At 51.6% G+C, this 27,606-nt stretch overlaps 1 protein-coding gene across 2 annotated transcripts in view; it reads right to left on the bottom strand.

Moving 5' to 3' along the window:
- Positions 1–5,817: 5,817 nt before the first annotated feature.
- The window catches only part of GFRA2 (GDNF family receptor alpha 2), a 112,318-nt gene continuing 90,529 nt past the window's right edge, over positions 5,818–27,606 (bottom strand). The window contains exon 8 of one of the 2 annotated variants that reach the window (XM_057722146.1): positions 5,818–6,149. In XM_057722146.1, coding sequence (XP_057578129.1) covers positions 6,138–6,149 — 12 coding nt within the window. In that variant the 3' untranslated portion in view covers positions 5,818–6,137. Of the gene's footprint in view, positions 6,150–25,387; positions 26,709–27,606 lie in introns of those variants that run through there. The other variant, XM_057722145.1, reaches the window with a different exon arrangement.

Genomic DNA, 27,606 nt, shown 5'->3' with positions numbered 1-27,606 from the left:
GTGTTGAGGCCACACTTCCCAGGGCTGCTCCCAGCCAGCGGCCAAGCACAACAAGTACTAAGGCTGCCCCAACCCACCAAAAGGCAAGACTCCTCATGTGGCTGACGTGGTTCAAGGACTCCCCACTAGCCAGACCAAACCATTCCTGGAACTGTGCTTCAGTTTGAAGTTTTTCCTCCCCCAAACCTCCTTCCTCCCCGCTTTCCCTCTGCAGGGGTCAGGCCTGTGTCCCACTGTGAAGGCCCCCCTGCCTTTCCTTGCTTCTTCCCTGATAAATCTAATCTTCTCAGTGAACCTGGACTAATGTGACTGTTTGTCTAGTGATGTGTCCCAAGGTAGGACACATTGCAGTAAGTGTTCAGTCAGTGTCTCTGGGATGTATGTCTAGTGAAGGCCAAGCGTAAACTAGTGCATTCACCTTACAGGCTGCCCAGGATCCCACTTCAACACTCCCTCTGCTGGGGTTTGCAGTGGGGAGGGTGAAGCTCTGTCCTTTCAGCCTACTCTCTCTGACCTGTCAACTAGCTAAACGCTGACCAGACTGATGAGATCCCCGGGTCCCACTGCACAAGCATCACCATGATTTGTATAGTGGCTTTGAATGTTGTAAAGTCCCTTTACAAACAGATTGTCCTATAATCCTTACCCCAGCCCCATGAAGTAAATCATTATCTATTTTGAACTTAGTAAAAACAAACACAGAGGGGTTCATTGAGTTTCCCAAGATCACAGCACAGGGCCAGGCTTCAAATGAGATGTTAGTGTCCTGGGCCCACGCTCTTCCCACTGTATCACATGGTGACACGGAAGTGAGCCCCTGAGCAGGAGCAGAGGAAAGGTCCGTGACGTCTGGAGAAGTCTGGTCAAGGATGAGGTAGGCTTAGGCCAAGAGACAGGGCAGACGGGGGAAGCAGCCTCAGGGACGGGCCTCGGGCTGAGCAGCTGCGGAGTGAAAGCTGTTGGTGCTCCCCAGGGTCCTGTGACACGGAGGTTCTGCATGGGAAACTGCTTCCATGGATTCAAGGGCTGGGGAGATGACTTACTGAAATTAGAGTGTAAATCAAAAAGAGACATAGAGGGAATACAGACTTCCAGTTAAGCCTGGGAAGATAAGACAGGATATTGGACCCAGGCTTCTAGAATCAGAAGTTCTCCAAAAGCCCTCCCCTCACCCCCAAGTGAACCGAGTTAAGCTCTCTTCCGATCCCATAAACCCCAGAGTGCCTTTGACACCTACCATAACAAGAACTGTTTTTGCACTCAGAGCGGTGGAGCAGGGACTGCTCAGCCAACTCTAGGTGCTTTAATGCTGGGGAGGGAGCGTGGGAGGCAGGAGGGAGGGGCAACACGATGAGGTCCCCCTGAAGCATGCAGCATCCGTGCCCCAATAAGTGACCAGCCGGGCATTCAATCACCGAGCTGCTCCAGTGAGGAGCTGTGATTGTGATCAGAGGTGGAACAAATGTCTGTGTTACTAACTGAACGAGGCTCTTCTCTCCTTCAAAGCCTGGAGTAGAACCTACCATCTCTCCTCCAGGCCAGGACCCATGACCCCGCTGGCTTGCACGTGCTTCCAGCCAGCTCCACAGTCCCAGGGTGCACTGTTGCATCCAGAGCTCCCCAACCAGCCTGCTACAGCACCATGGTGAGGCAAGAGTGGGTTACAGGTGGATGTGACATTGGGCCCTGAAGCCCTTGGCCTCTGACTGCAAGTAGCCTCTCCTATTTATTCTAGCGTGTTCTCACCATCTGTGCTCACCATGATGCTGGAAGGCAGGGTGGGAGGCAGGGGGAAAACTGAGGAAGATGTGGTGCTCTGGTCCTTCCTCACCCATCACAAGAGGCCACCCCACCCTCCTCCATTCATTCATTCACTCATCCATCCATTCATTTATCCATTCATTCATTCATCCATCCGTCCATTCACTCATTCAACTAAAATGTATTGGGCACCTAACATGTGGCAGGCACATTCCAGCATGTCAGCTGCAAACTCTTCTGCCAGGGCAAGGGCACCCTCTGCCACTAAGAAGCTATCTAATTGTGGGCCTCGGATCTCCATGCATAAACTAGGGGGGCTGAACAGAAGTTGACCAAGGCCCCCGTTAACGCTGACATGTTCAGTCATGGTGGGAAGATGTCATGGAGTATCAGCCCTCTTCTCCATGCCATCTTCACTCTCCTCCCCACCTTCAAGCCTCTGGACCTTTCCCTGACCGTCGCCCCAGGGAAGGACAAACAAATCACCCCGGAGTCTCTTCCTGCTCCTAAAGCATCAGAAGCTCACGTCCCTAAGGCACTGAGAGGACTCGGGTTTACCTAAATGACTAAGGGATAAGGTTGCCCTTCCTCCTTTCTAAATAATATTCCCACATGCTCCCCGCCCCAACCACGCCCCAGGCTGATGGAGAAGAAGGATACACCTGAAAGGGCTGCGTGGTGGGAATAGGGGTGCACCAGAAGCAACATCATGGATGGTGGCGAGGGACAGACGGGAATGGTGACAGCTCAGTGTCACCCACATGGGCATCTGTGTCAAGGACCAGATGGGCTGCCCCTCCTTAACTCCACATCCACAACATTTCAGGACCCTGGCCGCCTAACTTGAGAGGGGGCTACTAAAGTCCCATGCGAACGGTGGGGCTGGGGAGGGAGAGGTTGGCTGGGTATTTAAGTCCTTCCAGCCTCAGAATGTGGGGCTGTGGCTGGGATGAGGCCCTACAGGGTCTGCCAGAAAAGAGCCGGGGGAGTGGAACATGCCAGAGATTCTCCTGGGAGAATCTCCTCCCAGGCAAGAGCAGCCTGACTGGATTTTCACCCAGGGTTCTAGGCACAAGTTTCCCCACCCCTACAGCATTCCGCACCTTAGACCCCTCCCCACTCACACCAGGTCTCACTCATCCAGGCTGAGCCCTGTGTCTTGACAAGCCCAGTGCCACCCTGCTGTCTTTATGGGCAACGGCCATGCCTTGCAAACAGCCTGCCAGGCAGCCGGCGCGGGGTTCCCATGGGTGCCATGACCTTAGCCACACACCTGGTCCCAGTGATGAGGGTCAGAGCCTTGTTTTCCAGATCTGCCCCTCGCCCCTGCCCCGGCTGCTCCTCCCGTCACCTCTACTACCCCTCACCACCCCAGCCCTAATTTTGCCCAAAGGATGTCAGGCAACCCATGATCCTGTCCAGGCAGCCCAGCCAAGCCCCCCAGGGACTGTCCCTGCCTCTCTCTGGACCTTATTGTGCAGTTCTAACTACCTAACAACTGCAGTGTAATTACATCCCCCCTTCCAAGCTGCCTGCCTAGCAGCTACCAGGGAATTATGCGCTACTTAAGGGGAAAGCATCGCTAATAGAAAACAGTAGATGAACAAGGGCTGTTGCAGGCACCTCGCTTCCTTTCCTTAATTTACAACAAACCTCTGGTTATTGAGCCGGTAACATATTTGAACACTGACTCATAAGAGGCCCTTCTCGCAGACACTGTATATCTGGCAAATAATTCCCCTTCCATGGATGTATGCGCAGAATTCAGCCCAGGCAATTTACAAGGCTAGGTGGGAAGGGGCGTGCAGGGGACGCTTAAGCTGCGGGCCAGACTGCATTGCAGCTGGGGGTGCCCAGCCCACTGGAGCATCCACCCTGGAGCAGGGATTCCCCTTCCCACCCACTGGCCGCTCTGGGAAGGCCCGCTGTTGTCTCACTGGGGTAGGGCAGCAAGAGCAGAAGGCACACCTGCCGTTTCTACGGGGCCATCTCCCTGCTAATATTTCTGAGTCTGCTCTCTCTTTCCTTCTTCTACCAGCTCCATGAAGAAGGCCAGGCAGGTGTTACCGTGTCCATTTTACAGATAGGTAAACAGATGCGCAGAAAGTGAGAGTGGCTCATGGTCACATAACCTTCCGTTCATCATCTATTCCACACCCCCAAGAGGACAGCCATAGCTCCTTTCTCCTGACAGGGCAGGGAGAAAAGAAGGGGACAACTGTCCCTGTCCCACTCCCTCCAGCTGACAGGAGATATAGCAGGGTGTCCGTGGCCAGTGGAGAGAGAGACAACCAGCCACTAACAGCGAAAATGCAGCAACAAAAGGCATCTGATTGGTGTTAGAGTGGGTTTTGACAGATAAGATTAGAAACCAGCTTCTCTCCACAGCTTTTGGCCTTCAAAGCCCTTGAAAAACAGTCAGTAATTAAAGCTCATTAGGAGGGTAAAAGGACACCTTCCTCCCAGCCCCACCCCCTCTACACACACACACACACACACACACACACACACAATCACTTGCTAACTTCATTACCTGGGTGAGTTATTTAAACTCTCTGAGCTTCAGTCTCCTCAACCCTAGAATGGAAAGGATGGCAATCATGTAGATTTTTTTGAGGAGTAGGTGAAATATTAGACATATGGCCCAGTGCCTGGCGTATAGTAGGTGCTTAATAACTGTTCAACCACTTCTCCTTCCTCTTCACTCTCCCTTCCTTTGCTAAAACATAGTAGCTCATTATCTCCAGAGAGTTCCCCATCCTGAGGTCGAGGTCCCCAGAATCAGACCCTGATGTTCGGAGCCAGGATTCACGTGGGAGTGACTTCCTAAGGAAGTGCTCCAGGGAGGAAGGGATAAAGGAGAAGGAGCAGCGCGAGTGGGGCTTCAGGTCAAGCCAGGAAGGTAACCTCAGCAGATGCCTCTGGGGTCAGTTATGCATCTGAGTTGTCCTGATGGGGAGACCAGGAGGCGGAAATTACACTCCTGTATCCCTGGTCACAGGCAGAACCAAAGGCACAGGGTGGTTCCTGGGCAGCTTCCAGACCGAGAGTGTCCTCAGGGGCAAGTGTTGGAAGTAAAGCTCACTGGAGCCAGGACGAGACCCACAGAAGGGAGATCCGAGGGGACGTGAACAGAGAGCCCCAGTTCCTACTTGGTTCCAACCTGCTGGATGGCTCAACACCTATGTTACAGAGCACATCAGGATGAGCAAGCATGACCCCTAGCATTCAGAGAGCACCTTGTCAAACGTCAGGGAAACACCCACACAAACACTGTCTAATCCTCTCCCAGCGGTGCTTCCATGAAGTAGACAGGGCAGATAGCATTGTCTTCTTTTACAAAGAAAGTGAGGTCCAGAGACGAGTGATAAATCAGCCCAGGTCACAAAGCTAATTAATAGCAATCTAAATCCAGGCTTCTGCACTCCCAGCGCCGGCCTGCTTCCAAAAATAGTATTCAAGCGCAGGCAGGCATACACACCATATGTTGATCGTCTATATGAGATTTTGGCCGCTTTTCAGAAGTAAGTTTCAGGTTGATGATTTGGAAGAAAAAAGGACAGAAAGTAGAGTAGTTCAGGACCACAAGGAAGGGTCCTTCCCTCCAGGATACATAATTCTCTGGTTAGGTTAACAAGCTCCTTTGTGTGAGGTGGAGATAATCCTGTAGAGAATGAATCCATGGGTTTGCTCTCCTCCTAACATCAGGACGCCGAGGGAAGATGAGCTTGATGGGAAAGGAGGGAATGTACATCCTTATTGGACACCATGGGCCGTGTACAGACCCTGTGGCACTCATCACTTTACTAATGATCTTTTTTATTGAAGTATAGTTGATTTACCAGGTTGTGTTATTTTCTGGTGTACAGCAGAGTGATTCAGTTATATATATATATACATATAGATATACATATAGATATGAATATACGCATTCTTTTCCACATTTTTTTCCATTGTAGGTTATTACAAGATATTGACTATAGTTCCCTGTGCTATATGATAGGTCCTTGCTGGTTATCTATTTTATATATAGTACTGTGTGTCTGCTAATCCCAAACTCCTAATTTATCCCTCCCTTGCTTTCCCCTTTGGTAACCATAAGTTTTTTTTCTGTCTGTGAGTCTGTTTCTGTTTTGTAAATAACTTCATTTGTATTATTTTTTTCAGATTCCACATATAAGTAATGTCACATGACATTTGTCTTTCTTTGTCTGATTTACTTCACTTATAATCTCTAGGTCCATTCATGTTGCTGCAAATGGCATAATTTCATTCTTTTTTATGATAATGATCTTTTCCTCCACTTGACCGTCAGCTCCTCAAAGGCAGGGCTGTCTGCTCCTTCCAGGCTGTGTCCCCCTGGCACACTGCGGAACTCAATCAACCTGCTGGAAAGAATAAATGAACGTATTTGCAAGGAGGGCTCTGCGGGGGAGGGGAAGGCTACAGGGGAGGACTCAGGGGCTTGTGTCAACAAGTGTGAGAAGTCAAGACAGGCTCAAAGAGAGGGAAGAGATCCTAAGAGGTTGGGAGAGGGAGTCCAAGGGAAGTAGGAATGTTCCAAAGGCATCCTGGCTTGGCTGCCACAAGATCCTCCCTGTGAGCAGTTCCCTCCAAACAGCTTTCACACGTGCCAGTCCATTTGCAATCTCAGAGTCCTCTGAGCCCCAGTAAACGTGAGAACTTTCCCAACAGCTCCCATCTCTGTGGAGGCTCTCCAGACATCCCTCCCCTACACCCCCGGAGTTCACAAAGCTGAAGGAAGGGAAGGAAAGAAGGGACGGACGTGGCACCTCCCCTCCACGGCAGGGCCCCTGGAGAGCCACTGCCCGGCTCGTCAGCCTGGATCCCCGGCTCTAGTGCTTTGGCTCCAGAATCTGGGAGAACAGGCCAAGAGAGAGTGAGGGGGTGGCAGGAAATGGGGCCTAAACTCCTGCCCCAATTTAAAGAAAATAGGGGAAGAAAGAAGTCTGTTTCCAGATGGGGTTGTTTACTCTCCCTCTGAGCTGAGGGAGCAGAGCCTCAGTGAGAACACTGGAGGGGGGTCGCCACGTCCATCGCTTCTTCCCTTCCCTGCCTTCAGCTTCGTGAACTCTGGGTGGTCGGGGAGGGATGTCTGGAGAGCCTTCACAGAGATGAGAGCTGTGGATGGGGGAGGGGGTGGGCGGGGCGGGTCTCTCTGCATGCATTCTGCTGTCAGCCTGGGATACTGGACCTTCCTCTTAGCCTCCCTGGCACCCAGCTTTGCTCTAGAGATGCAGACTCAACCGCCTGGCACCATTATGGTAGCAAGTCCAGCAAAAGCCACTCTATCCTCCCGGGCAAGGGGCTGAGAGATGCTGCCTCTCAAAGGGGGCTTCCCTTCACCCCAAATTCCCTGCAGAGAGCTGTCAGTGCAGGGCCGGCAGGTGCAGGGCAGGAACATGAATTCCAGCTGGGACGCGCCCTGGAAATAACCCAGGGCAGCCACTCTCCCCCACCCAATTTCACTGGGGAGGAAACAGGCCCACAGAGGGGCACTCCCCCTTCTCACAGTCACTTTCCCTCCTACGTGCAACCAAGCGGGGTGTGCAGGTCACAGGCAGATCCAGGCAGAGCTGGGTGTTGGGGAGACGGGGAGACGTGCACTGCTCCTGCCAACACCTCCCACCCAGTACCTACCACAGGCCCAGTCTAATCTCTGGCACACACTTCCTTCTTGTTAGCAGGGTATCAGAAACCTCAAGATTTTCCAAGACACGCTTTCATTAGACCTTGGGGACTACAGGGAGAAACAGGAAGGAAACAGACTTTTTCCTCCTGATGCCAAAAAATCCAAGCTGGAAAACAGTGGCCAGGAGAGGGTGAGATAAAGGGCCAGGCTTTGGAGGACAGTGGCTGTCCTTATGGATGGCTGGCCACCACAGCTCAAAGCTCTGCTCTCAACATCTTACCCCTTCAGCTGCGGGACCACAGAGAGCCCAGCTGGAAGACTGCTCAGCCAGAGCCCTCCTGGGTCCTCCTGGCAGCATCTGCAGCAGGCTGAGGGGTTTAAGGGGTCCACACTGCACACTGGTTCTCCACAAGCATCTCCCTAACTTCCCGATAGCACCTCAGAGCCTCAGAACTGTTGCGTGGGGACCACGACCATGGTCCCCAGTCCCCAGACTCTCTACCTCCTGCATGGTCGTTATTTGGGTCCCTCCTTTCTGCTCCCCCGTGAAGATTAACCGTAAACCCCCCGAAAGAAAAGGACCTGCATGCTTGGGTCCAGAGTCAGAGAGGAGGAGAGGCAGCCAAGATGACCTGCCTGTGGGACACACAGCCCGTGAGACAGGGAGGAAAGCTCCAGAAGGAGAGGAAGGGGAGATGGCCTGGGGCCAAGAAATCCCCCCAAGGCCACCGCTCAGGACTAGGGGACCCCCCCTCTGCATTATCTCCTCTACAAAAGTGGAGGGAGCGCTTCTGGAGGGAGCACAGTTTTTCTTGAGCAAGGTTTAGGGGATGGGTGAGGGACATCTCTAGAGCTCTCAGAATTCCCTGGGCCACTGTGCAGGGTGGGTGTAGTTTGAAAATGTATATTCAAGAGCATGATAATTTCATATTTTAAAACGAAAATAATTGTCTGTCATTTTCATAACGCAAACTGTGGAAAAGAAAATCCAATAATATGCTCTTGATTGCCGTACACAGCCATCAAAGCGTGCCGTGATTCTCTGCAGGATGCGAGGACCAGCTCTGTGGGGAGCAGAGCAGGGCTCCCAGGGGAAGGAGTGAGAAATTTTCATGCCCTTCAGATTTGGACCTCGGTTTTCAAGTTTGAGGACAGTGACACTGCGTCAGGACCTTCACGGGGATGGTCTCATCTGATTGGCTCCTTGTGGCCGAGGATGCCATTCAGCACTTTCCCAAACCTCCCCCTCGAAGGATGACCCAGGGATTATGGGGAAACCCACATTCCCGGGGCCAATCACAAACAGGGGTCTGGGATCTCAATTAATTTTAACAAGTAATCTGTATGATTCTTATGATCAGGCAGGATTAGAACATTCAGGATCCCAGGACCAGTCAGGTAAACGCATCTGTGTTGATCAAAAGCCTGAGCTAAGTAAAAAGATACACGCAGAGAAGCCTTGCTCTGTACCTCCCCTATTTTCCACCCCAGAGAACCCTTTGAGTCCTTTCTCGTTTATCTTCCCAATGTTTCTTTATGCAAACACAAGCACAAATGAATATATATTTTCTTCTTTCCTCCCATTCTTTCACAAAAGATATGATACCATTTAAATGTTCAATACGCAGCTTTTGTCGCTTAACAAAAACAATCTGGAGAGCTCTACATGTCCATATATAGAGATTTTCTGCTTTCTTTCTTACCACTGCATAGCTTTCCACTAGGTAAATATACCATAATTTATTCACCCACCCCCTGTGTCCAAACTTTTGCTCTCATAAACAATGCTGCAATGAGTGATTTTGTATATAGGTGATTCCATACTTGCGCAAGTGTATCTGTAAGAGAGATTTCCAGAAGTGGGATCGCTGTGACGTTGACAGGCATTCCCAGTGCTCCTTGCAAAGCCTTACTCCACATTACACTTTGCCAGCATTGGCAGTGACCGAGCGCTTCCTCACAACCTCGCCAACACTGTGTTTTGTCAAGATTTCGGACTTTTGCCAAATCTGAGAGATGAGAAATGGTATCTCTCAGTGTAGTTTTAATTTTCATCTCTCTCCTTTATGACCAGGTTGCCCATCTATTCAAAGGGTAAGGGACCATTTGCATTTCTTTTTTGTGAACTCAATGCTCACGTCCTTTGCCCATTTTCTATTGGGTTGTGGATCTTCTTGATTTTTAATTATTTTTATCTCAGAGGGATTAGCTCTTTGTGATAGGTGTTGCAAATACTTTTTTCTCAGCGTGTCATTTGCCTCTTGACTCTGTTTATGGCATTTGGGGCATGTGTCAACTTTTTTATTTTTGTATAGTCAAATGTATCCATCCTTTCTTTAGCTTCTAGGTTTTGAATCATGCTTAGAAAAGCCATCCCCATCCAAGGTGATTCCCATGTTTCCTGAAAACATTTTTATGTTTGTGTTTAACATTTAAATCTGCTCCACTTGGAGATTTTCCCAATGCATGGTGTGAAGTAGAGAGCCAATTCTGTCTTTTCCCCAAAAATGGTTATTCTGTTGTCCCAATATCCTTTATTTAAAATTCATCTTTACCATATTGACTTCAGATGCCACCTGTGTCATTTAGTAATTCCTTATGTATGTTCTGAGCTATCTTGGGACTGTTCTGCTCCATTGGTCCATTCATCTCTCCCTATGCTACATGGTTTTCGTTACTGAAGCTGTGGAGTGTTTTCAAATTGTCTGGTAGGGCTCGTCTCCTCTTATTGGTTTGTTTGGTTTTTTTTTTTAGTTATTTCACAGGTTTGTTTGCTTATTTATTTTTCCGTATAAACTTTAGAATACCTTGTCTAGTTCCAGGGGGAGAAACAAAATTTGTTGGTATATTATTGGGGTTGTGTTAAATGTATACATGAACCTAGGGACTGTTGACCTTTTCATGATATTGAATCTTCAAGTCTGAGAACATGGCTGGGGGCTGGGGTGGGGAGAGAGAATGAGTTCCCGCTGCAGGGTCTGGAGGGAGGTGTGTGATGGGTGACAAGGGAGGTGAGGGTTGAGTCTGCGTTTACCATCTTCCCCCAGCCTTTCCTGCTGTGAGAGCGTTTGGAGCCAAAGTTCACCCCCATTGTTCCTAGGTCACTCCTATTACCCGAGATTTTATGAGAGGACATAAGAGGTATTGAAGAACTTTAGCAGGATACACTAACATGTGATCTAATTTCAATCATCTCCTGAATTTCCAATTTAGATTAGAATTGCTCAGTGCCACTGTGGGGAGAAAAAAACACAGGAAGACAAGTTACAAGTTCAGTGGGTGCTTCCTACGTACTAAGACTGGGGAGGGAGTTTTACAAGGAGGTATACTACGCCACAGAGCATGTAGTTGGGTTCAGCAGTTCGCAACTTCTCAGTGCAGGGGCTGGGGTCCCGTGACACTGACACCACAGGGGGTGTGCAAAATGGGTTTTAAGTTTTCAAGTTTAGAGAGAAGGGTGTTTATGGATCCTAGAGATGGGCCTCAGCAAGAGGTTGAGATCCATGAAACTTCTCCTTGTCTTTCATGTAGACCCGTCCCTCCATCCATCTGAGCCTTCCTGCAGACATATGAACTTCCTGCTGGTGTTGGGCAGGTCATATTCCAGCCACACCAACCAACGCAAGACGCTCAGAGGCAGTGGTGGCTCTCACCTCTCTGTGCCTTTGCACACACTGTTTTTTCTCCTGGGTTACCCTTTTCCCCTTGGCTGCCTGGCATCTCTTATCCGTTCTTCCAGACACAGCTCAAGCATCCCACTGCCTCCATGAAGCCACCCTAGCCCTTTCTTGTACACCAACAGTCACTGATGCTCAGCCACCCTCCTGGGAGTGCTGGGTGCTCTGTACATCCTCTACTTGCCATGCCCAAAAGTATGCTTCTAAGAAGTTCTCCCCATTACACACTGTGCTTCTCCAGGACAAGGACTTCCTTTGCATTTCAGTGCAAGACACATAGAAAATATGCAGTATGCTTATAAAAATGGACAAGCAATAAGCAGGAGGCCCTGGGTTCAAATCCCCACCCTCCACCACCACCACTTACCACAACTAAGTGACCTTGGACAAGGCATTAAACCTCTGTTAGCCTCAGTTTCCAGGCCTGTAAAATGGAGCGAATAATAACACCTCCTCATAGGCTTGTTATTAGGATTAATGAAGATGGGACTTCCCTGGTGGTCCAGTGGGTAAGACTCTGCGTTCCCAATGCAGGGGGCCTGGATTCGATCCTCGGTCAGGGAACTAGATCCTGCATGCCGCAACTAAGAGTCTGCATGATGCAACTGAAGATCCCACATGCCATAAGGAATATTCCATGGGCCACAACTAAGACACGGCACATCCAAAATAAATAAATATTTTTTTGAAAAAGGGGGATTAAGAGAGACAACCCATGTAAAACACCTGAAAGAAACGTAACTAATGTTAGCCACTATCACTGCCATTAATGAGATTTTAATTAATGAGGTTTAAGCTTGAGCTTAGTATTAAACAAGAGCATCCAGAGCTGGGCTCAGGATTGCATTTCCTGTAGGAGAGCTCTTTCCACCCCTTCCATAGAAGTTCCTGCTCCACCTGAGGCCAGAGCTCGGGGGTGTGCTGGGCCCCGCCAACGCAGATGGACTCAGAGTTTCCCGGGTTGAGTGTCCTCTGGAGCAGTCGCCACAGTGAGAGAGAGCTCCTGAGCTCACCACAAAGCCTCCGAAGCCTGGGTTGGCATCCCGGTGAAATGCAGGGCCCAGCAGGGCAGACGCAAAATTATCACTCCGTGGGCTTTCCAGAGCATCCGTCAGAAATGCTTGCTGAACTGCAAATCCCAACTTCACATACGGACCCTTTGGAAAACCGCTGACAAAGGCCTGGTTATGTAACTGAGATGGCAAATAATTAGCACAAATGTTCCCCAACAGAAGCTGAAGAAACACCCCCTAAGGCCTGAGTCATTCTCCAGAAGGAGACCGCAGAGAAAGTTGCCTGCCTGGCCCAAGTCTCGGGAAAGGATTTTCCTCCCTAGAGCATACTTAATTGAAAGCCTTCAGAGAACACCTTCCCGAACCCAAGGAGTCAGGCCAGGACCTGGGGATCTACCTTGGGTGGGGGGCAGGGGAGGGGGAGGGGCTTGCCGAGTCTTTCTTCACTTCCCGGGAAGGTGTAGGGAGAGGACAGGGGACAGGAGTTTCTGGGCACTAGGTGCCCACACATGGAAAGGGGACGCCCATGCTGCTGGCTGGCCCGCTCATCGGTCACTTTTTTTTTTTAGTAGAGGGATGAGGAATAGTGGAGGAGTTTTAGGAATGTTCTCATGGCTTACACTGAGCTGTAATTTGCCTGAAAGTAGGGACTCTCCCCCAGGTCCCCTGCTATGATGTTGTGGCATTTCACCCCCTGATCATCTCTCAGTCTCCCCACCAACATCCCCTTCCCCCAGATCACCTTTGGTGTCTTTGTGGAAAACCCACCCACCTCAGAGCCAGGGAGCTCCACCCCTGCCACACGACGCATTTCCTGGAGAAGTCACTTCCCTCTATGGCTGAAGCTGCTGTATCTCTAGAACAAAGCCACACAGGGCACTTTTGAAGGCAGCTCCTCCTAGGGCTCCCTGTGGCCAGCACATAGCTGGCTTTGGATAAGTGGTGTTAAAGAATGCATTTTTCCTGCATCTCAGGCTCCAGACCCTCAGGGATTTCCAGAGGACCAGGGGGAGCTGCGGGTCATCAGGGCAGAGGGGAGGGTAGCAGGCAGATCACCTCCACCTGTGAGGCCCCATCTGCCTCCTAGAGTTAGTCGCCACCCCTGGCTTCCTTTGTCTGAGTCCAGGAGATGTGTTTCTTCCAGCTAAGGGTTAACACCCAGCTCTCAGCCCTGTGGAGTGAGTTCCCGCATAGATTATAAATCGGTGAGGGCTTCATAAAAAGCTGCTGAATAAATAGGCTATGCTTTAAAGGCCCTTAAATGTGAATTTAATTTTATACTGCGATTCACGTCTGGAAAGTTGCTAAATGCCAATCCATGCCTGTGTCCGGATGGCCGCCCTGAATAGAGGTGTGTGTAGACACCACACGGCTTCAGGGCAAACTTCAGAGCCTTCACTTTGCACTCGCACCCCCACTCCCACCCTGCCACATTATTCGTGCTGTCTTTGGCAATGCTGTCAGAGCTTTTGACTTTGAACCCAGCCCCCGAGATGAATCAAGACCTTCAAAGTCACCCCCACCCCCCCCATCTTCCCTTGATGCTGTCATCTCGTGTAAGCCACGGGCAAAAGGGGTCTCACCCAAAGGCCAGGCCCTCTCAGCTTCCACAGGCTGACTGGTTGGGATCCAGGGTCTGACCTTCTTCAGAGCAAACTTCAGAGACGGTGCCAACGGCGCCCCACAGCCTCTGGTGCATTCCCACCAGGCGCAGGGCAAAAAGCACTGAACCAGGCTCCCAGGCTACAGATGCTATCCCAGCCCAGCCACTCACTGGCTGAGGGATCCCCACCCCATCACTTAACCTCTCGGGCCCTCAAGCTTCTCTCAGAGAATCCAGATGAAAACCACTGCCAGCATACTTCACGTAGCCCGTGCAAGGATCAAATGAGATCACAGCTGTGAAACAGCACTTTGGAAACACAAAGCTCCATGCCTGCACCTCAGGTCATTACTACAGCTTCAGGAGAGCACCCCGAAGCCATGTGCTTGGAGAGCCTATAACCCCAGGCCAGGTTCAGTCTGTCCCCAGCCAGGTGGAGCAGCACGATAGCAGGGAAGGTGTCCTTGCCTGGTGTCAGAAGCCCAGGGTGCCAGCCAGCCTGGCCACCCAGTACCTGCCTAGACCCCAATTTCTCCCTCTGTAAAATGAGAGTCGGAGCACCTGGTCTCAAAGGCCCCTTTCAGATCTCTGTGCTACAAGACACATGGAACCAGACTGATATTTGCCTGGACATTTTTTCCAATGGTGTCAGAAGTTTATTCGGGGATTTGCAGAGCCAGTGAGCCCAGCACTGAGCCAGGTGGTCAAGATGACCCAAAAGGGGCATTAGGCAAGGCAGCTGGCTCCAGGGCCTGGCGAAAGGCAGGATACGCAGGGCACATCGTTCACGGTACTGGAGACTTTTCCGCACTCATCATAAAAATTTGCTGAGCGCTTCCATCAGGCCAAGCACTGTTACACACTTTATTTATGTTGTTGCATCTTCCACGACCCCACGAGGGAAATCCTGTGACCTCCATTTTTATGAATGAGACAACGGAAGGTTAGCAGCAAGGCAACTTGTCCAAGCTCACACAGCTGATAAGGGACAGAGCCAGAAAGGGCACATCCTGCTTCCCTCCAAAATCTGTGGTCCCGAGCACAAGGCACTCGCTGGCTGGGTTTTGTGGAAGAGAAATCTTGTTATTTATTTGTTCATTGATTTATGTGCCCTACCCCACATAATTCCAAAAGGCTTTAAAGTTGTATTTATAACAAAAGATGTGCAATAATTGTAAAAGATCAAACCCCAGAGAATAGAAAGGAAAGATGATTGTATCTGACATTTGAACTAAAATGTTCTATTTAATCATGTGTTCATTCATTCATCTCTCCATTCAATGAGCATTTATTAGTATCTTGTAAAGTCCAGATCCAGATTCTGTGCAGGGCGTACTGAGCTAAAAGACGCACTCTCTGACTTCAAGGAACTTAAAGGTGTGTGTGTGTGTGTGTGTGTGTGTGTGTGTGTGTGTGTGGAGAGAAAGGAAGAGAAAGGAAATGAGACAGTCAGCCTGACAATGTTCTGTAGACGGAAAACATGAACACCAGGAGCACTGAAGTCAGCCTCTTTCCCAGACTTGGGGAGTCAGAGAAGCTTTCCCTGAAGGATGTGTAAGAAAGATTAGCTAGTCCCAGTATTCCAGACATTATAGCTCCTAAGCACACAATTTAACTGAGTTTTCTGGCAACCAAAGCAGAAAGGAGAACTAAGATCTGTTCCACAGGGTTCTAACATCAAGGGAGCCTCCATTTCCCCGTACTCAAGCTAATGCCATAGATATCCATATTTCAGGCACATGGCCAATAATGGGTAGTGTCTTCCAAAACGGGTTTGCAGACGGTGCAAACCTCCATCAAGTGGCTGTGACTTACAGCAATCCCCCAAGAGAGCCGCGAGTAGAACGCTGGACCATCCCCCAGTGCACACACTGAAACAGGGAGTCAGACTAATGCCATCGCCCTATGTGGCTTTCCAGTTCTCAAACTTGGTGCAGCAACTGAGCAGAAGAAGGTAGCAGTGGGCAGTGAGGAAAACCAGAAAATGAGAAGGGAACCGATTTTTTTAAGAGCCTGCTACGTACCAGGCCCTGCACTAGGCGCTTCATCCAAGACTCCCAGCTCTTCAAAGTAAGTGTCACTTAACCCCTTTTACAAGTGACGCACTGAGACACATAGAAGTTAAGTGGCTTCCCAAGTTCACACCACTGGAGCTTACTGTTGAAGGCCTGGAAATTGAGCTGGCCCGTGTGGAGACAGCCCATCTTCTCGAGTTGGCCACCCACGGCTCTCAGCCACTCAGCTCATTCTAGATTGCCTGATCACCTGGTCCAAACCCCTCACCTGATGGAAGAGGAAACTGGGGCTGATGGATGCAAGTGACCTGGACCAGGAATGAGACCACAGCCTTGCCTGCCTGACTGCCAGACAGATAACCTTCTCCCTTACACATTTTCCTCCCGGCCTCACTCATCCTGGCGGGTGAGCCAGCCTAGAGCCCCCACTCACCGCTACTTCTCAGTGGGGAGGAGACTTTAGGACCCCTCTGCCCTTTGCCTTCCCTCCATCTCAAAGGCATGGCCGCTTCTTACAGCCCTGGGGGCCGGGCACAGAATTCCCCCAAGAGAGAACACATCCAGGACCCTATACAAAGGGATGCAGCGTCCAAATTTCCCATCCATCTTTTGTTAGGAGACGATCTCCACCCAGCGCAGGGAAGCCAAGGAAAGTGAGAGGGGAACGCCTTCCATCAGCCTCCTCTGTGGATGCTTCTCTCTTCCCGTGCACTCTGACTCTGATTTCTCTCTGAGTTCATGTGCAAAGAGCTAAGGATATTTTAAAAAGTCAGATGAGGGACATAGCGAAATTCTTCACTAGTTGCAAATTATCGCAGGAAGAATGCCTTCACCGGGGCCATGAAGGAAAATGGCTCTGGGTGGGAAGGCAGGCAGACATCCAGCAGGACCCACAGGCTGAGTGGGTGTCCCCCCAGCCACTGCCAGGACCAATCGTGGTACCCATGGTCCCCTGAGACCACAAGAAGCTGCATGGTTGCAGGCCAGGTCAAAGAGGCCAGGTTCATTCTCTCCACTTCCTGTGATTTGCTAGTCAGTCAGCTTCCCACGAAGAAACACGGGGTTTGGTTCAGAAGCAACTTCTACCTGTGTGCATATATGTATATATATACCCACTCGTGTACACATACCCTAGGGACCCCTCACTGCAGAACGGGAACATCAGAAAGAGAAAACATGTGTGGCCCCACAGTCCTGAAGCCGACAGAGCTGATCCACCAAGCTCCGCTAAGCATTCTTTTAAGTACAACAAATTTAGAGAACTTAAGACCCAGGGCTGGCCATTCCTAGTCCCCTCCTTTTCCTTTGTCCTCAAAAGTCAGCATCTTTGTGATCCCTGACTGGAAGGATGTGGAGGAACTTTGGCCTCTGACCCTTGGTCCTGGTCTCCGACCAATGCTCCTCAGCCTCCATCACTGATGGCCGGGAGGACAATTATCCTAGGCAAGCCACTCACCCAAATGGACTTTTCACGAAGCTGTGTTTGTCCACGAGAGCACATTGGAATCTTCTCATTTTATCGTCCTCCTGAGATTGTATCTATTTCCTCCCATTTCAAGAGGCAGCTGTTAATCTCAGTTATAATGGCCTGGTGATTCTTAACAAGCCCATCTTCCCTCTCCTCATGGCCTTTCTCAATCACATACCTGAGCAAGCAAGACTGGGTTTCCCCTTTTATCATCAGTAGCTCCCACTTAGTAAACAAGCTCCCTGCTCCCCTTTCCTCCCTCTCTAACCAGGCTTCTCCTTAACCCTTCCACGCTCAGGCACATGCACTGGGTAGATTTTTCCTTACTAATTTCCCAGTTTATTTACCAAGACACCTGTCCACAGTACAGAGCATGCATGCACTCTTGGTGCAAATTCAGAAAGAGACTTGTAGAAGCCTGGCTTTTTTGCATTAGGAGGGTGAGGCTGGGTAAACAGGGACACGAGGTTATTTAAAGGGACAGGATGCAAAAATCCAGATGACAGTCGGCTTGATTATAAGATAAGCTTCCTGCAGAGGAACTCAGCTGAACTTGTTTAAACAGATGTCCTAGTCTCCATCCACTACCAAGACGCTCTCCCCACAGGTTCCCTTCAACACCCTCATCAATTCCGACCAGACTGAGGTCCAGAGTGCTCTGATGGCTGGACCAAAATTTCCCTTTGCTCTACCCACCAGAAGAGAGTTTGCTAAGCAAACTAATTCTTTTGAATGAGATTTCAAGGTATGTATGTAACCACCTAAGAGAAGAAACCAAAGGAGGATTGGATTAGGAAATAGAGTTCAGAGTTCTAGCCTCAGCCTTGCTGCAGAGGACATGCTGTGTGGCCCAGGATACGAATGCAGGCTCTGGTCTTGCTTCAACAATAAGGAAAAGGTGACCCAGGCCAGCACTCTCTGGGTTTCTGCTTCGAGATACTAATTCAAGATTTCTGTTTCCCATTTTTTTCTCAGTGTTCCACCTGCACACTCTCCTGGGACCCACTGAAATTCCATTCTACCTTCTTTCAGTCAATCAACAACGACTTGCTGAAGTTCCTCTCTACCAGGCACTGCAGTAGGTGCTAAGGACACAGTGCTGAAAACACAACAGATGAAGATCCTACCCTCTTGGAGCTTACATTGTAGTGGAAGGAGGTAGGTAATAAATACCCAATACACACCCTTCACATTCACAAACGTGTGTGTGTATAGTATAGTCTGTCAGAAGGCGATAAGTACTTTGGGAAAGTAAGCGTTCAGAGATGCAAGGTCCTGAAGTAGGGGGCAGGGAGGGGTGCCCCAGACAGGGAGGGTCTCGTTAATTTGCTGAGCGGGGACCTGAACGAAGAAAGGGAGGGAGGGAGATGGAACAACCACTAGGAGGACTCCAAGGTGGGAGCCAGCCGGGTGTGTTCAAAGAACAGCAGGAGGCCAAGGTGGCTGGAGTGGGGGCGTGGGGTGGGGGGGCGGCAAGGAACAATTGGAGAGGAGGCAGGAAAGGCAGCCAGGCCAGACCCCATCAGCCTCTCAGGCCATTACACGGGCCCCCACCTACTTTAGATATTATATTTGTGAAGCAAGATTCTATAGTTTAGGGTTTTTATTCATTTAGATAAGTCTCCCTTAACTTCCCAATTAATTCGAATGAGAGGAACTTGGCCCCAGATTGATAGAGGGATGCAAGAAAATGCAGAATGAAATCTGAAGAAGCTAAAACTAGAGGGGGAAATGGCAGTACCCGCACAAACCACAGAAGCAGAGACGGCTGCCTAGCATACTGACGTCAGCCTCATAGTTTCCGCTCTCAACGCCACTCCTCGTGGAAGGGAGAGGACCCTGCGAAGGGGCTGGACCAGACAGTGGGGAGATGCAGATGCGATGATTGTGACAGGGAGGCCAAATCAGGGACTTTGGATGGATGGTCCCCCAATATGGTGGGTCCAGCCGCTGAGAGGAAGAGCAGCCTGACCTGAAGCAGAGGACTTGGATGGAGGAAGCCTCACTTCTCCAAGGCCTGCAAAGGCTGAACAAAAATGGCTGCACCAGCAGGTGACATGGGAGAAAGTCAGTCAGGCAGGAGAAGACTCAAAAGGAGGAGGATGAAAGACACAGTTCCTGGAAGAGAATGATTGTGGTTCCAAGTGTGTGCCAAGCTGAATTCCTAACAGGGCACAGCCACGGGGAGTCAGCTAACTTCAGGGCACAGCCAGAGCCATACCCAGAGCTCACACCTGTGGTCAGAACCTCATTCCTGCCTGTCGAAGGTGGAGGCTCTGGAGTAAGGAAAAGCATCCGAGGCCACAGCCTCGGCCTGACAAAGAGGGTGGGTGGAGCGAAGAGAGAAAGGGGGGCAGATTCTCTATGGAAGCAGCCCCCAGGGGTGGAAGTCGGAGGTCCTGCAGACAAGGAACAGAATCTGAGGGGGTCCCTGGGAGCACCCATCTCCCACCGGAAATCAGTCACATGATCAGTCACATTTATTCAAATGGAGGTGGCACCCCTAGCCCTCCCACTGCCCTGAGCATATCAACTTTCGTGCTGAGGATGTGGACTCCTGCGTCCACATGGAGATGCCCAGAAGGAGGCCAGGCTGTGCTGTCCCCGCCGATGCGTAGGGAAGAAATCCCCGGCCCTCTCTCTGAGTGGGGTCCCTTCCCCTGGGCAGACTTGTGGCAGGTGATGGGGTGGAGTGGAGGAACGCCCGCCTACCAATGCCCAGAGAGGAAAGAGGCCCCCCGTGCTAGCTCAGCCCCGCGCCCGCCCCCCACGGCAGGGAGGGACCCAGCAGTTGTAGCTGCTCCCCAGACTGCCCGGGCTTTTCCTAGGCCTCTTCCAGCCGCCCTGGGCTGGACAGAGAGATGCATGGATTTGGGTGCGTCTGAGGGGCTAGCGGGGGGTCATCACCATCCCCTGGGATGACAACAACTCTGGACCATCTCCAATCCCCACTTCAGTCGTCTCCTCCATTTGGGAGAGAAGGTGATTCCGGCAGCCCCCACCCAAGGTAGAAATGCTATAAATACTTTTCTGGGAGGCAGGCTTTTTTGTCCTTCATGTCACTGTGGCCTCACACTCACCCAGCTTTCTAACACAGTCAGAATTGAGTGATTTCAGCTGGCGAGGGTCCCTAAAAAAAAGGCCTTTCATCTTCCACTGAGGATAAAAGTGAAGGATGGACTGGGTCAGTGGGGTCATCCCACAAGGATTTGTTTGGCCCACCAGGCTGGACTCTGGTTTTGAAATGGAGGAGAGTGAAAGCAGCAGCCTTTATTTTAAATTCTCAACCTCCCACGTGTGGGTGGGCAGGGGAGGAGGGGAGAGAGGTCAAGTCCACCATGCAGGCTCGGGAGAAATCAAGGGGGAGGTTTTCCTGGAAGCCTCTCTTCTGGCTGCGAGAACTTCAGCACCCTGAACCATGCTCACCTTGGTGAACCTGCAAACTCCTACAGGGATGTTAGATGAGAATTAGTCACTCCTGCCTGGCTCGTCCCAGGGGAGGAGGCTCTGTGACTGCGGACAGCCCAGGAGGATCCAGGTCAAAGTGGTGACGACAGCACCCTCCCCCAGGGAGGGAGGCCAGGGCCGGCGCAGTGGGTGCCCCATGTGCCCCATGGGGTGGACATTCCAGGACACACTGTCGTCTGAAAAGAGGAAATGGGGCAAAGCATGAGGGGCGCTACCGTCAGCCATGCCCAGAATGAGCCCCAAGGCAGCAATCCACAGTTCTGCATAAGATGCTTGGTGAAAAATTGGCGCAACCAAGCGAGGTGATGGTGTTTATTGAAAGAGAGATGAATTCTGTCTCCTTCCCAGTTATTCTGTGCTGGACTGGTGAGTTCAGAAATAGCTGGCAGTCATAGAATTACAGAATCCTACTGTGGACGGGAACCTCGGAGATCAGTGTCTCTGGCCCTTCCCTTTGTAGATGAGGAGAGTGGGGCCCAGCCAGGTTAAGTGACTTGCCGACAGCCACGTAGAGGTTCTGAGGGCCCCGCTGACTTGCCAGGCCTTCTCTGCATTCACGCATGACCTTCTCCCCTCACCCCTGGAGCAGCAGCTTCCCTTGCTCTGGACCACAGGTCCTGCTGGCACCTTCCTGCAAACCGGGAAATGATGCCCCCTCCTCAGGGCCCAGGTGAATGCACGGATGGTTGAGTTGAGAGCAGCTGAACTGCAACGCCATACGCCCTCCTGGCCCAATGCCCCTGTACAGAGCACAACTTCAAAATCGTCCATGCAGCCCCCGTGCTCCAGACCACACCTATGTGTGTATGGCCGCAGGCTACCTGCATTCTTCCTCACACCTCCTGCCCACTATGGGGCCTCTCCTCCCAGCATCCTCGTCCACCAGTTGGTCTGCCTCCAGCTCCCTGTCACAATGGCAACCTGCCCCCTCTCTTCCTCCAACCTGTGGATGGTTTCGGCCCTATAACCCGTCATCACTTCATCACTTCCTGCCACCAAACCCCTATGGTCAGAGAGCCTGGAATTGAGAGCTTGGTCTCAGAGATCACCTAGAATAGGGGAGGCAAATAGCAACCCAAGGGTCAATGCCAACCTGGTCCCGTTCATGTAATTCCAGCTTTATTGGAACACAGCCAGGCCTCATCACTTACACATTGCCTCTGACTGTTTTCAAGCTACAATAGCCGAGTCAGTAGTTGCAACCAGGATGGCATGGCCCACGAAGCCTATCATACTTATTACCTGGCCCTTGATGGAAAAAGTTTGCCAATCCCTGATCGAGAGCAACATTTCTGAGGCTCAGGGAAGTTCAGTGACTTAGCTAGGGTTGCTAGCTGATGGGTGGCCAAGCCAGAGTTTGAATCCAGGTCCCCTGACACCCTCTCCAGGTATATCCAGACTTTTGGAGGAGAGAGTATGGACTTGAACATGTCCTCAGACTCCCACCTCACTACCAGCCCTTTTTTCTGTAGGGAAGTCACAGGGGAGACAGTTCTGCTCACAGTCATTGAGGTCGCTCCGAACTCATTCCCAAAAGCTGGGGTTGGGGACCTGGGACTCCCTCCCTGCAGGGAGTTCCCAAGAACCCCCAGGAGCAAAGCTGCTCTGGTCTTGCCTTGGGCCCCACCAAGGGCGCCACACCAGCCTGCCTTCCCCAGCTCCCACAGCCAATCAGTGTGTCCTGGTCTCAGTTCTGAGCTGGTGCACCCACGGCAGCGGCGCATCTTCTGCCTTCCTGCGTGGACAGGCGGTGGCCACTCAGAGGGGGGACTCCAGAGAGAGCAACATTTGCATGTTCTGTAGCCAACGTCCCTGGCGATTCTCAAATCAAATCAACTCTGCTTAACAAACAGGAGGACGATTCCTTTTCTCTCTCCCTACCCACCCCGACCTTTTAACTCCACTTGGCAATGTTTCCAAGAGCACAGTCCAGAGGCCTGATGGTGGTCATTTCTTGTGTCTGCCACAGGGAATCCATGAAAGCTTCTCAGGACACAGAGAGGAGGAGGAGGAGGAAGGAAGAAAATCCCAGGAGGATCCCCAGCACAGCTCCTCCCGCTGCCAAGAGGAGGAAGCCTGGCCGGCCAGGCAGGAGCTAAGATTCCTTGGAGGCCCAGGGTCAGGTGGCGGCTGGGCAAAGGGAGGGGCGTGGCTGAGTGCCCGGCAGGGTATCCCATTTAATCTCAACATCGTTCTTATGAGGCAGGGCTGCCAGCCTCCCTTCACAGGTGGGAAACCAAGGCTCAGATTGGAAGTTCCCCAGTTGGTGATCAGATTTGGAATTCAGCTCCAGGTCTGCCTCACCCCTAAATGTATCCTCTTTCCAGGCCTGGAGCTGCCTGGACTCAGGAAGGTCTGGTGGAGACAGCTGGGCCCACCTAGGGCCTGGGGATCAAGTCCTTGGAAGGACTCGCAAAAGCAGCATCGAGCGGTCCTGGGAAACCTGTGTTGCCAAACAGGTTCTGAAGGCAGGGCCTGTGGTGCAGGGAACTGAGATAACAACTCCGTGTCTGATCTCAGACCAAGGCAGGGGCCCAGCCATGCAGCCCACACACCAGGGCCATGCAGGACCAGGGCATGGCCTGCTGGAGGCCAAGTTCTCTGAGCCCTTGAACCAGCTTGCTTGGACCCCCCACTGCCGCTGCGGGTCTCTGCTGGGCCTTTAGCCCAGTTGAGTGGGCCCAGCTGCACTGAGAGGAGGGTGGCAGGGCAATAGCCAGGCAGGAAGCTGATGCCTTGGGTTCTTGGCATCTGGGTTCTTGGCAGAACCAAAATTGTCCCAGGCTGGAAGCTTTCCCGGGGAGGGGAGAAGCATCCCTACAGGGTTTCAGTCTTTGACGATATACTAGAACCTAGAAAACAGGATAAGAGAGCCTTGGGGACAGATGCATGCCTCAGATCAGCAATCCCCACAGTGCTAGTGGCAAAACAAAAACAAAAAACAAAAAAAAAGCTCATTTTATAGACTTTGCTGACTCTGGAGTAAAGGCACAGTGGGCCTGTACGTCATGGGGCTGTCTCTCCCCAAAAGAATGCGAAAGTGATTTCGGATCTCTGGTGGCCCCTACCAATCTTGTCTTGATTCCTTTCCTGCTTCTCGCCCCAAACCTAATCTCAATGTCTAGGCTCAAATGACTTAATGTTACTGTCATTCAAACCATTAAACTAATTAGCATCAAGATAGTAAAACTTTATTCTTCCCAGTTTTATTCACATATTTTGAGAGGATCACAGAGAACAGGAATCATCTCAACCAAAGGAATGAATATTTAATGGTAAAATTTTAGCTATGTGATACCTGGATGGGGAGATATTTTAAGGCCGTGTAAAGCTGCTCAGTCTCTATTCCTCCTTCATAATGGCACCCCCCACTTTCTTTAAGGAAATTTTCTCTCTCCCATGATGCAAGCCAAGCTAAGAGCTTATCTCCCATTAGAGATGCCAGACATGACATAGAGCCTCCTCTCCCATCCAAGTAGGGCAGGAGGTGGGCACAAGGCCCCAGTTGAGTCAGCTGGATGACAACGTTTAGTTGTTGTCCATCAGAGACAGCAGCACACTGACCCTGTAGATTCTGCCTTCTGTCCCTTCAAATGTCCTTTTGTTCCTGCCCGAGCCTCCCCTGGTCCTCCCACCTCCCACTGACTCTGTGAGTCACCTTCCCCCAAAGCCGTCTAAGCGAACCAGTCATTGCTGTTGGCAAAGAACATGGATTCCCAGCTGAACTCCACAGCCGTTCTACCTTGCTTTACCCACATAAGGCCGTCAGGGACTGGGGTAGAGGGTGGGCTGGCTCACGGTCCCTCCATCAAGGCTGGAAAATAGCACACCACCCTGACCACCACCAGGCACCAGTGTTGCTAGTGTGTGTGCAGCCAGGAACAAGAGCTATTTGGAGGCACCCAGGACTGGGAGACAGGAGCAGCTCGTCTCCTAATGACAACAGGATGGGATCATGTGCAGCCCTGAAGGTCATGCTGACACTGGGAGCATCCCCTCTCCTGGCAGTCTCCCCTCCTCCCTCCTGCTGTGTGCATTCTCACACTTGCCCTGAACACACACGAGCCCACACACTTGGCCAGCAGGCATCCCCCAGTCTTCTCTGGAGGAGAATCTCTCCAAGAGAATATGGCAGGTCCAACATTCTGGTAGAGGCTGGATGGCAAACAGAAAAACAGAAGAAGGGATGGACCACAACTGTCTTCCTTCTTTGATGGGACCCAAGAGGCCAGGTGCCTGCCTTTACAACCACATACCTTTAAAAAAAACAGGAGTCTAGGCAGGAAGACACCACCCACTCTTCATAAGACCAACTGTGCCACCTCACAGGCCACCCAGGCAGCCTTAAAACAAAAACATCCAAGAGATGTGATATCAGGCTGTCTCCCCACCTCCATCCCCATGGCTACTTTCATCCTTTTCCAGTTTGGGGGCCAATAGGCATTGGCATAGGGAGGGAGGAGATGATAGGTGAACGGCTCGCAGGCTCAGCACACCTGGGACCTCAGACCCACCGTCTCCTCACAGAGCTCCATCACCCGCCCCAAGGACACACGACGGACAGACACACGTGTGCACACGCAGACATACACACTCTCCCAAGGCCCACCGGGAGCCCCCAGGAAGCAGCCATGAGGTTGGCACTGGACCAAGAACAAAATAGGGGCGAAGGCACACCCAGAGTGAGGCAGAAGGCAGACTACTTCCTAGTATGTTTATTGGAGCCTCAGCTAAGAGCGATAGGATCAGGAATGCCCTTCCCCTGCCCAGTCAGTCCAACCTGGGCAGGGACGCAGGGAGCCAACCTCCTTTTTTCCCCATTATAGACAACATTATTAAAAAAAATAAACTTTACAATACATTTTCGCTCATCTGTTAGGGTATTATTTCGATAGTTTTGTTTCTTAAAAAAAGGAAAGGAAGGGGAACCACACGATATATGTATACGGATGTATATATACATATATGTTGAGAAAGGAGTCATGTTATGTACATACAGTGGGTGTACGTCTTGGAAACGATGAAAGAGAAGGTGGGAGCGAGGCAGGGAGAAAAGAGCTGGAGAGAGCCGCAGAGACCAGAGCGTGGTGCAGGCAGACGGCTCGCGGTGGTCTTCTCTGCCCCCTCAGCGCCGGCCCCTCCCTCCCAAGGGAGACCCACCAAAGGGACCCATGAGAAACCACAGGAATTGACAAACGATCATTTCTCTTTGATTTCAAAACTCCTGCCACCAAGCAGGAAGAAGCAGCCTTGAGGTGGTACCCAAGTTGTGCTCCCAACCCCCAGTGCAATCTCCCAGGTGGGCCCGGCTCCCAAGCCCCCAGAGCTTCCCAGTCCCCAACCTGTGTGCTACAGTGGGAGCCAGGGGGGCTCAGTGCCATACACCCTACAGATCAGATCCAGCCCTCAGAGAAGGGAGGTGAAATAAACTCCATCCTGGAAGCCAAGCAGAAGGTGCGCAGCTGGACCTGGGGGGCTAGCCTTGCAGCTCTCCTGCCCGATGCCCCCCGCCAGCCCCCGGCAGGTCCCCAGAGTGGGGAGCTTGAGAAGAGCGGCAGTCATCCTGCCCCAGCCCATGTCGGGCAGTGGGGGTGTCATCTCGGTCTCTCACGTCAGCAGGGTCCAGAGAGGAAAACACCAGGAGAAACTGAAGGGCATCTCTAGACCCGCGTGCCCTCCTCAGCACTGGGTTTCCCCTGCCAGGGGACCTCTGGGCCAGCTCTTAGGCTGCCCGCCTGCTTGTCTGTTTGGTTTAGAAAAACTTCTCCAGAGAAGAAACCTGGGAGGAGACTGGTTCAGAGACAAAGTGGGAAAAAACATTTTTTTTTTGCAGTGTGTGTGTGTGTGTCTGTGTGTGTTTCCATTTTGTCAGGCGGGTGTTCTCATCCGTGTAGCTTTCGGAAATCTCTCGCCACGATTCCCAGAGCCTACAAGGCCAGCTTCAGCATCAGAAAGGAGACCGCGGTCAAGGCAGCCGATGGTCTGGCTCTGCGGGGGCCTGAGTTAGGCTTGATCACCCTTTTACTCCCTGGGATGATATTGGTCGTGAGCTGTGGCCAGGCAGGAGGAGGACAGAAGCAGACAGAGCGACAAGTGAGTCAGCAGGGCTGGGACCAGGCAGGAGAAAAATAAAAAAAGGACTCTGGAAGTGGAGCCCTAAGGCCCCTGCCCTCTCAGTCACCCAGGGGACCCTCCTTCACAGAGCCATGCTTCCACGGAGCTGGGCTGCGCCTTGGCTGACTCGGGCAGGCAGGACAGAAGCCCCCAGGAAAACGGGCTGCTCTCCCTGCCTGCCTGATGCTGACAAGCGAGGAAGAGGGTCTGCAGATGGTATAAAGATCTAAAGGAAGAAAGTCCCAGGGTCCACGAGGACCTGCTTCTGGAGAGGGGAGGAGAGAGGAGGGGAGGAGAGGGGCAGGGAGGGCGGGGGAGGGGAAGGGAAGGAAGGGAGGGGAGGGGAGGGGAGGAGAGGGGAGAAGCGGACAGAGAAGATCCGTTCTCCCTGCTCCTAAATTTGTTGGAATCCCTCCTCCATGAAGCCTTCCCTGCACACCCCTGTCTGAACTCTCTCTCCTTCTATAGACCCTTACACTAACTTTTCTTCTCCTCTAAGTTATATATATGCAATATATATACTCACAGATATACTCCTGTGCTGGGACTCCTTCAAGGAAGGGCCTGTGTCCTTTTCTATCTCTACCTCCTCCATGTCACAGAACCAGCACAGAGCAGGCTGCTGAGAACACTTGTCTTAAAGAGTCGGGAAGGCTCACCAGGACCTCTGCTCAGAGCAGCCTCTTGCATCTCACCCAGGAGACAGGTAAGGGCCCTGGCTGCACCCTCTACACCCTGACAGAGTGAGTGCCCACCCAGGTCCAGGTGGGCCAGATGCTCAGCTAGCCCAGCCTGTGCAATGGAATCTGGGGGCTTCAAGTCCAAGGCTCGCCT

Source organism: Hippopotamus amphibius, chromosome 2, assembly GCF_030028045.1.
Source record: "Hippopotamus amphibius kiboko isolate mHipAmp2 chromosome 2, mHipAmp2.hap2, whole genome shotgun sequence".
NCBI lineage: Eukaryota > Metazoa > Chordata > Mammalia > Artiodactyla > Hippopotamidae > Hippopotamus > Hippopotamus amphibius.
Note: the sequence above shows the minus strand (reverse complement) of the source record. Positions and strands in the feature narration are given on the sequence as shown.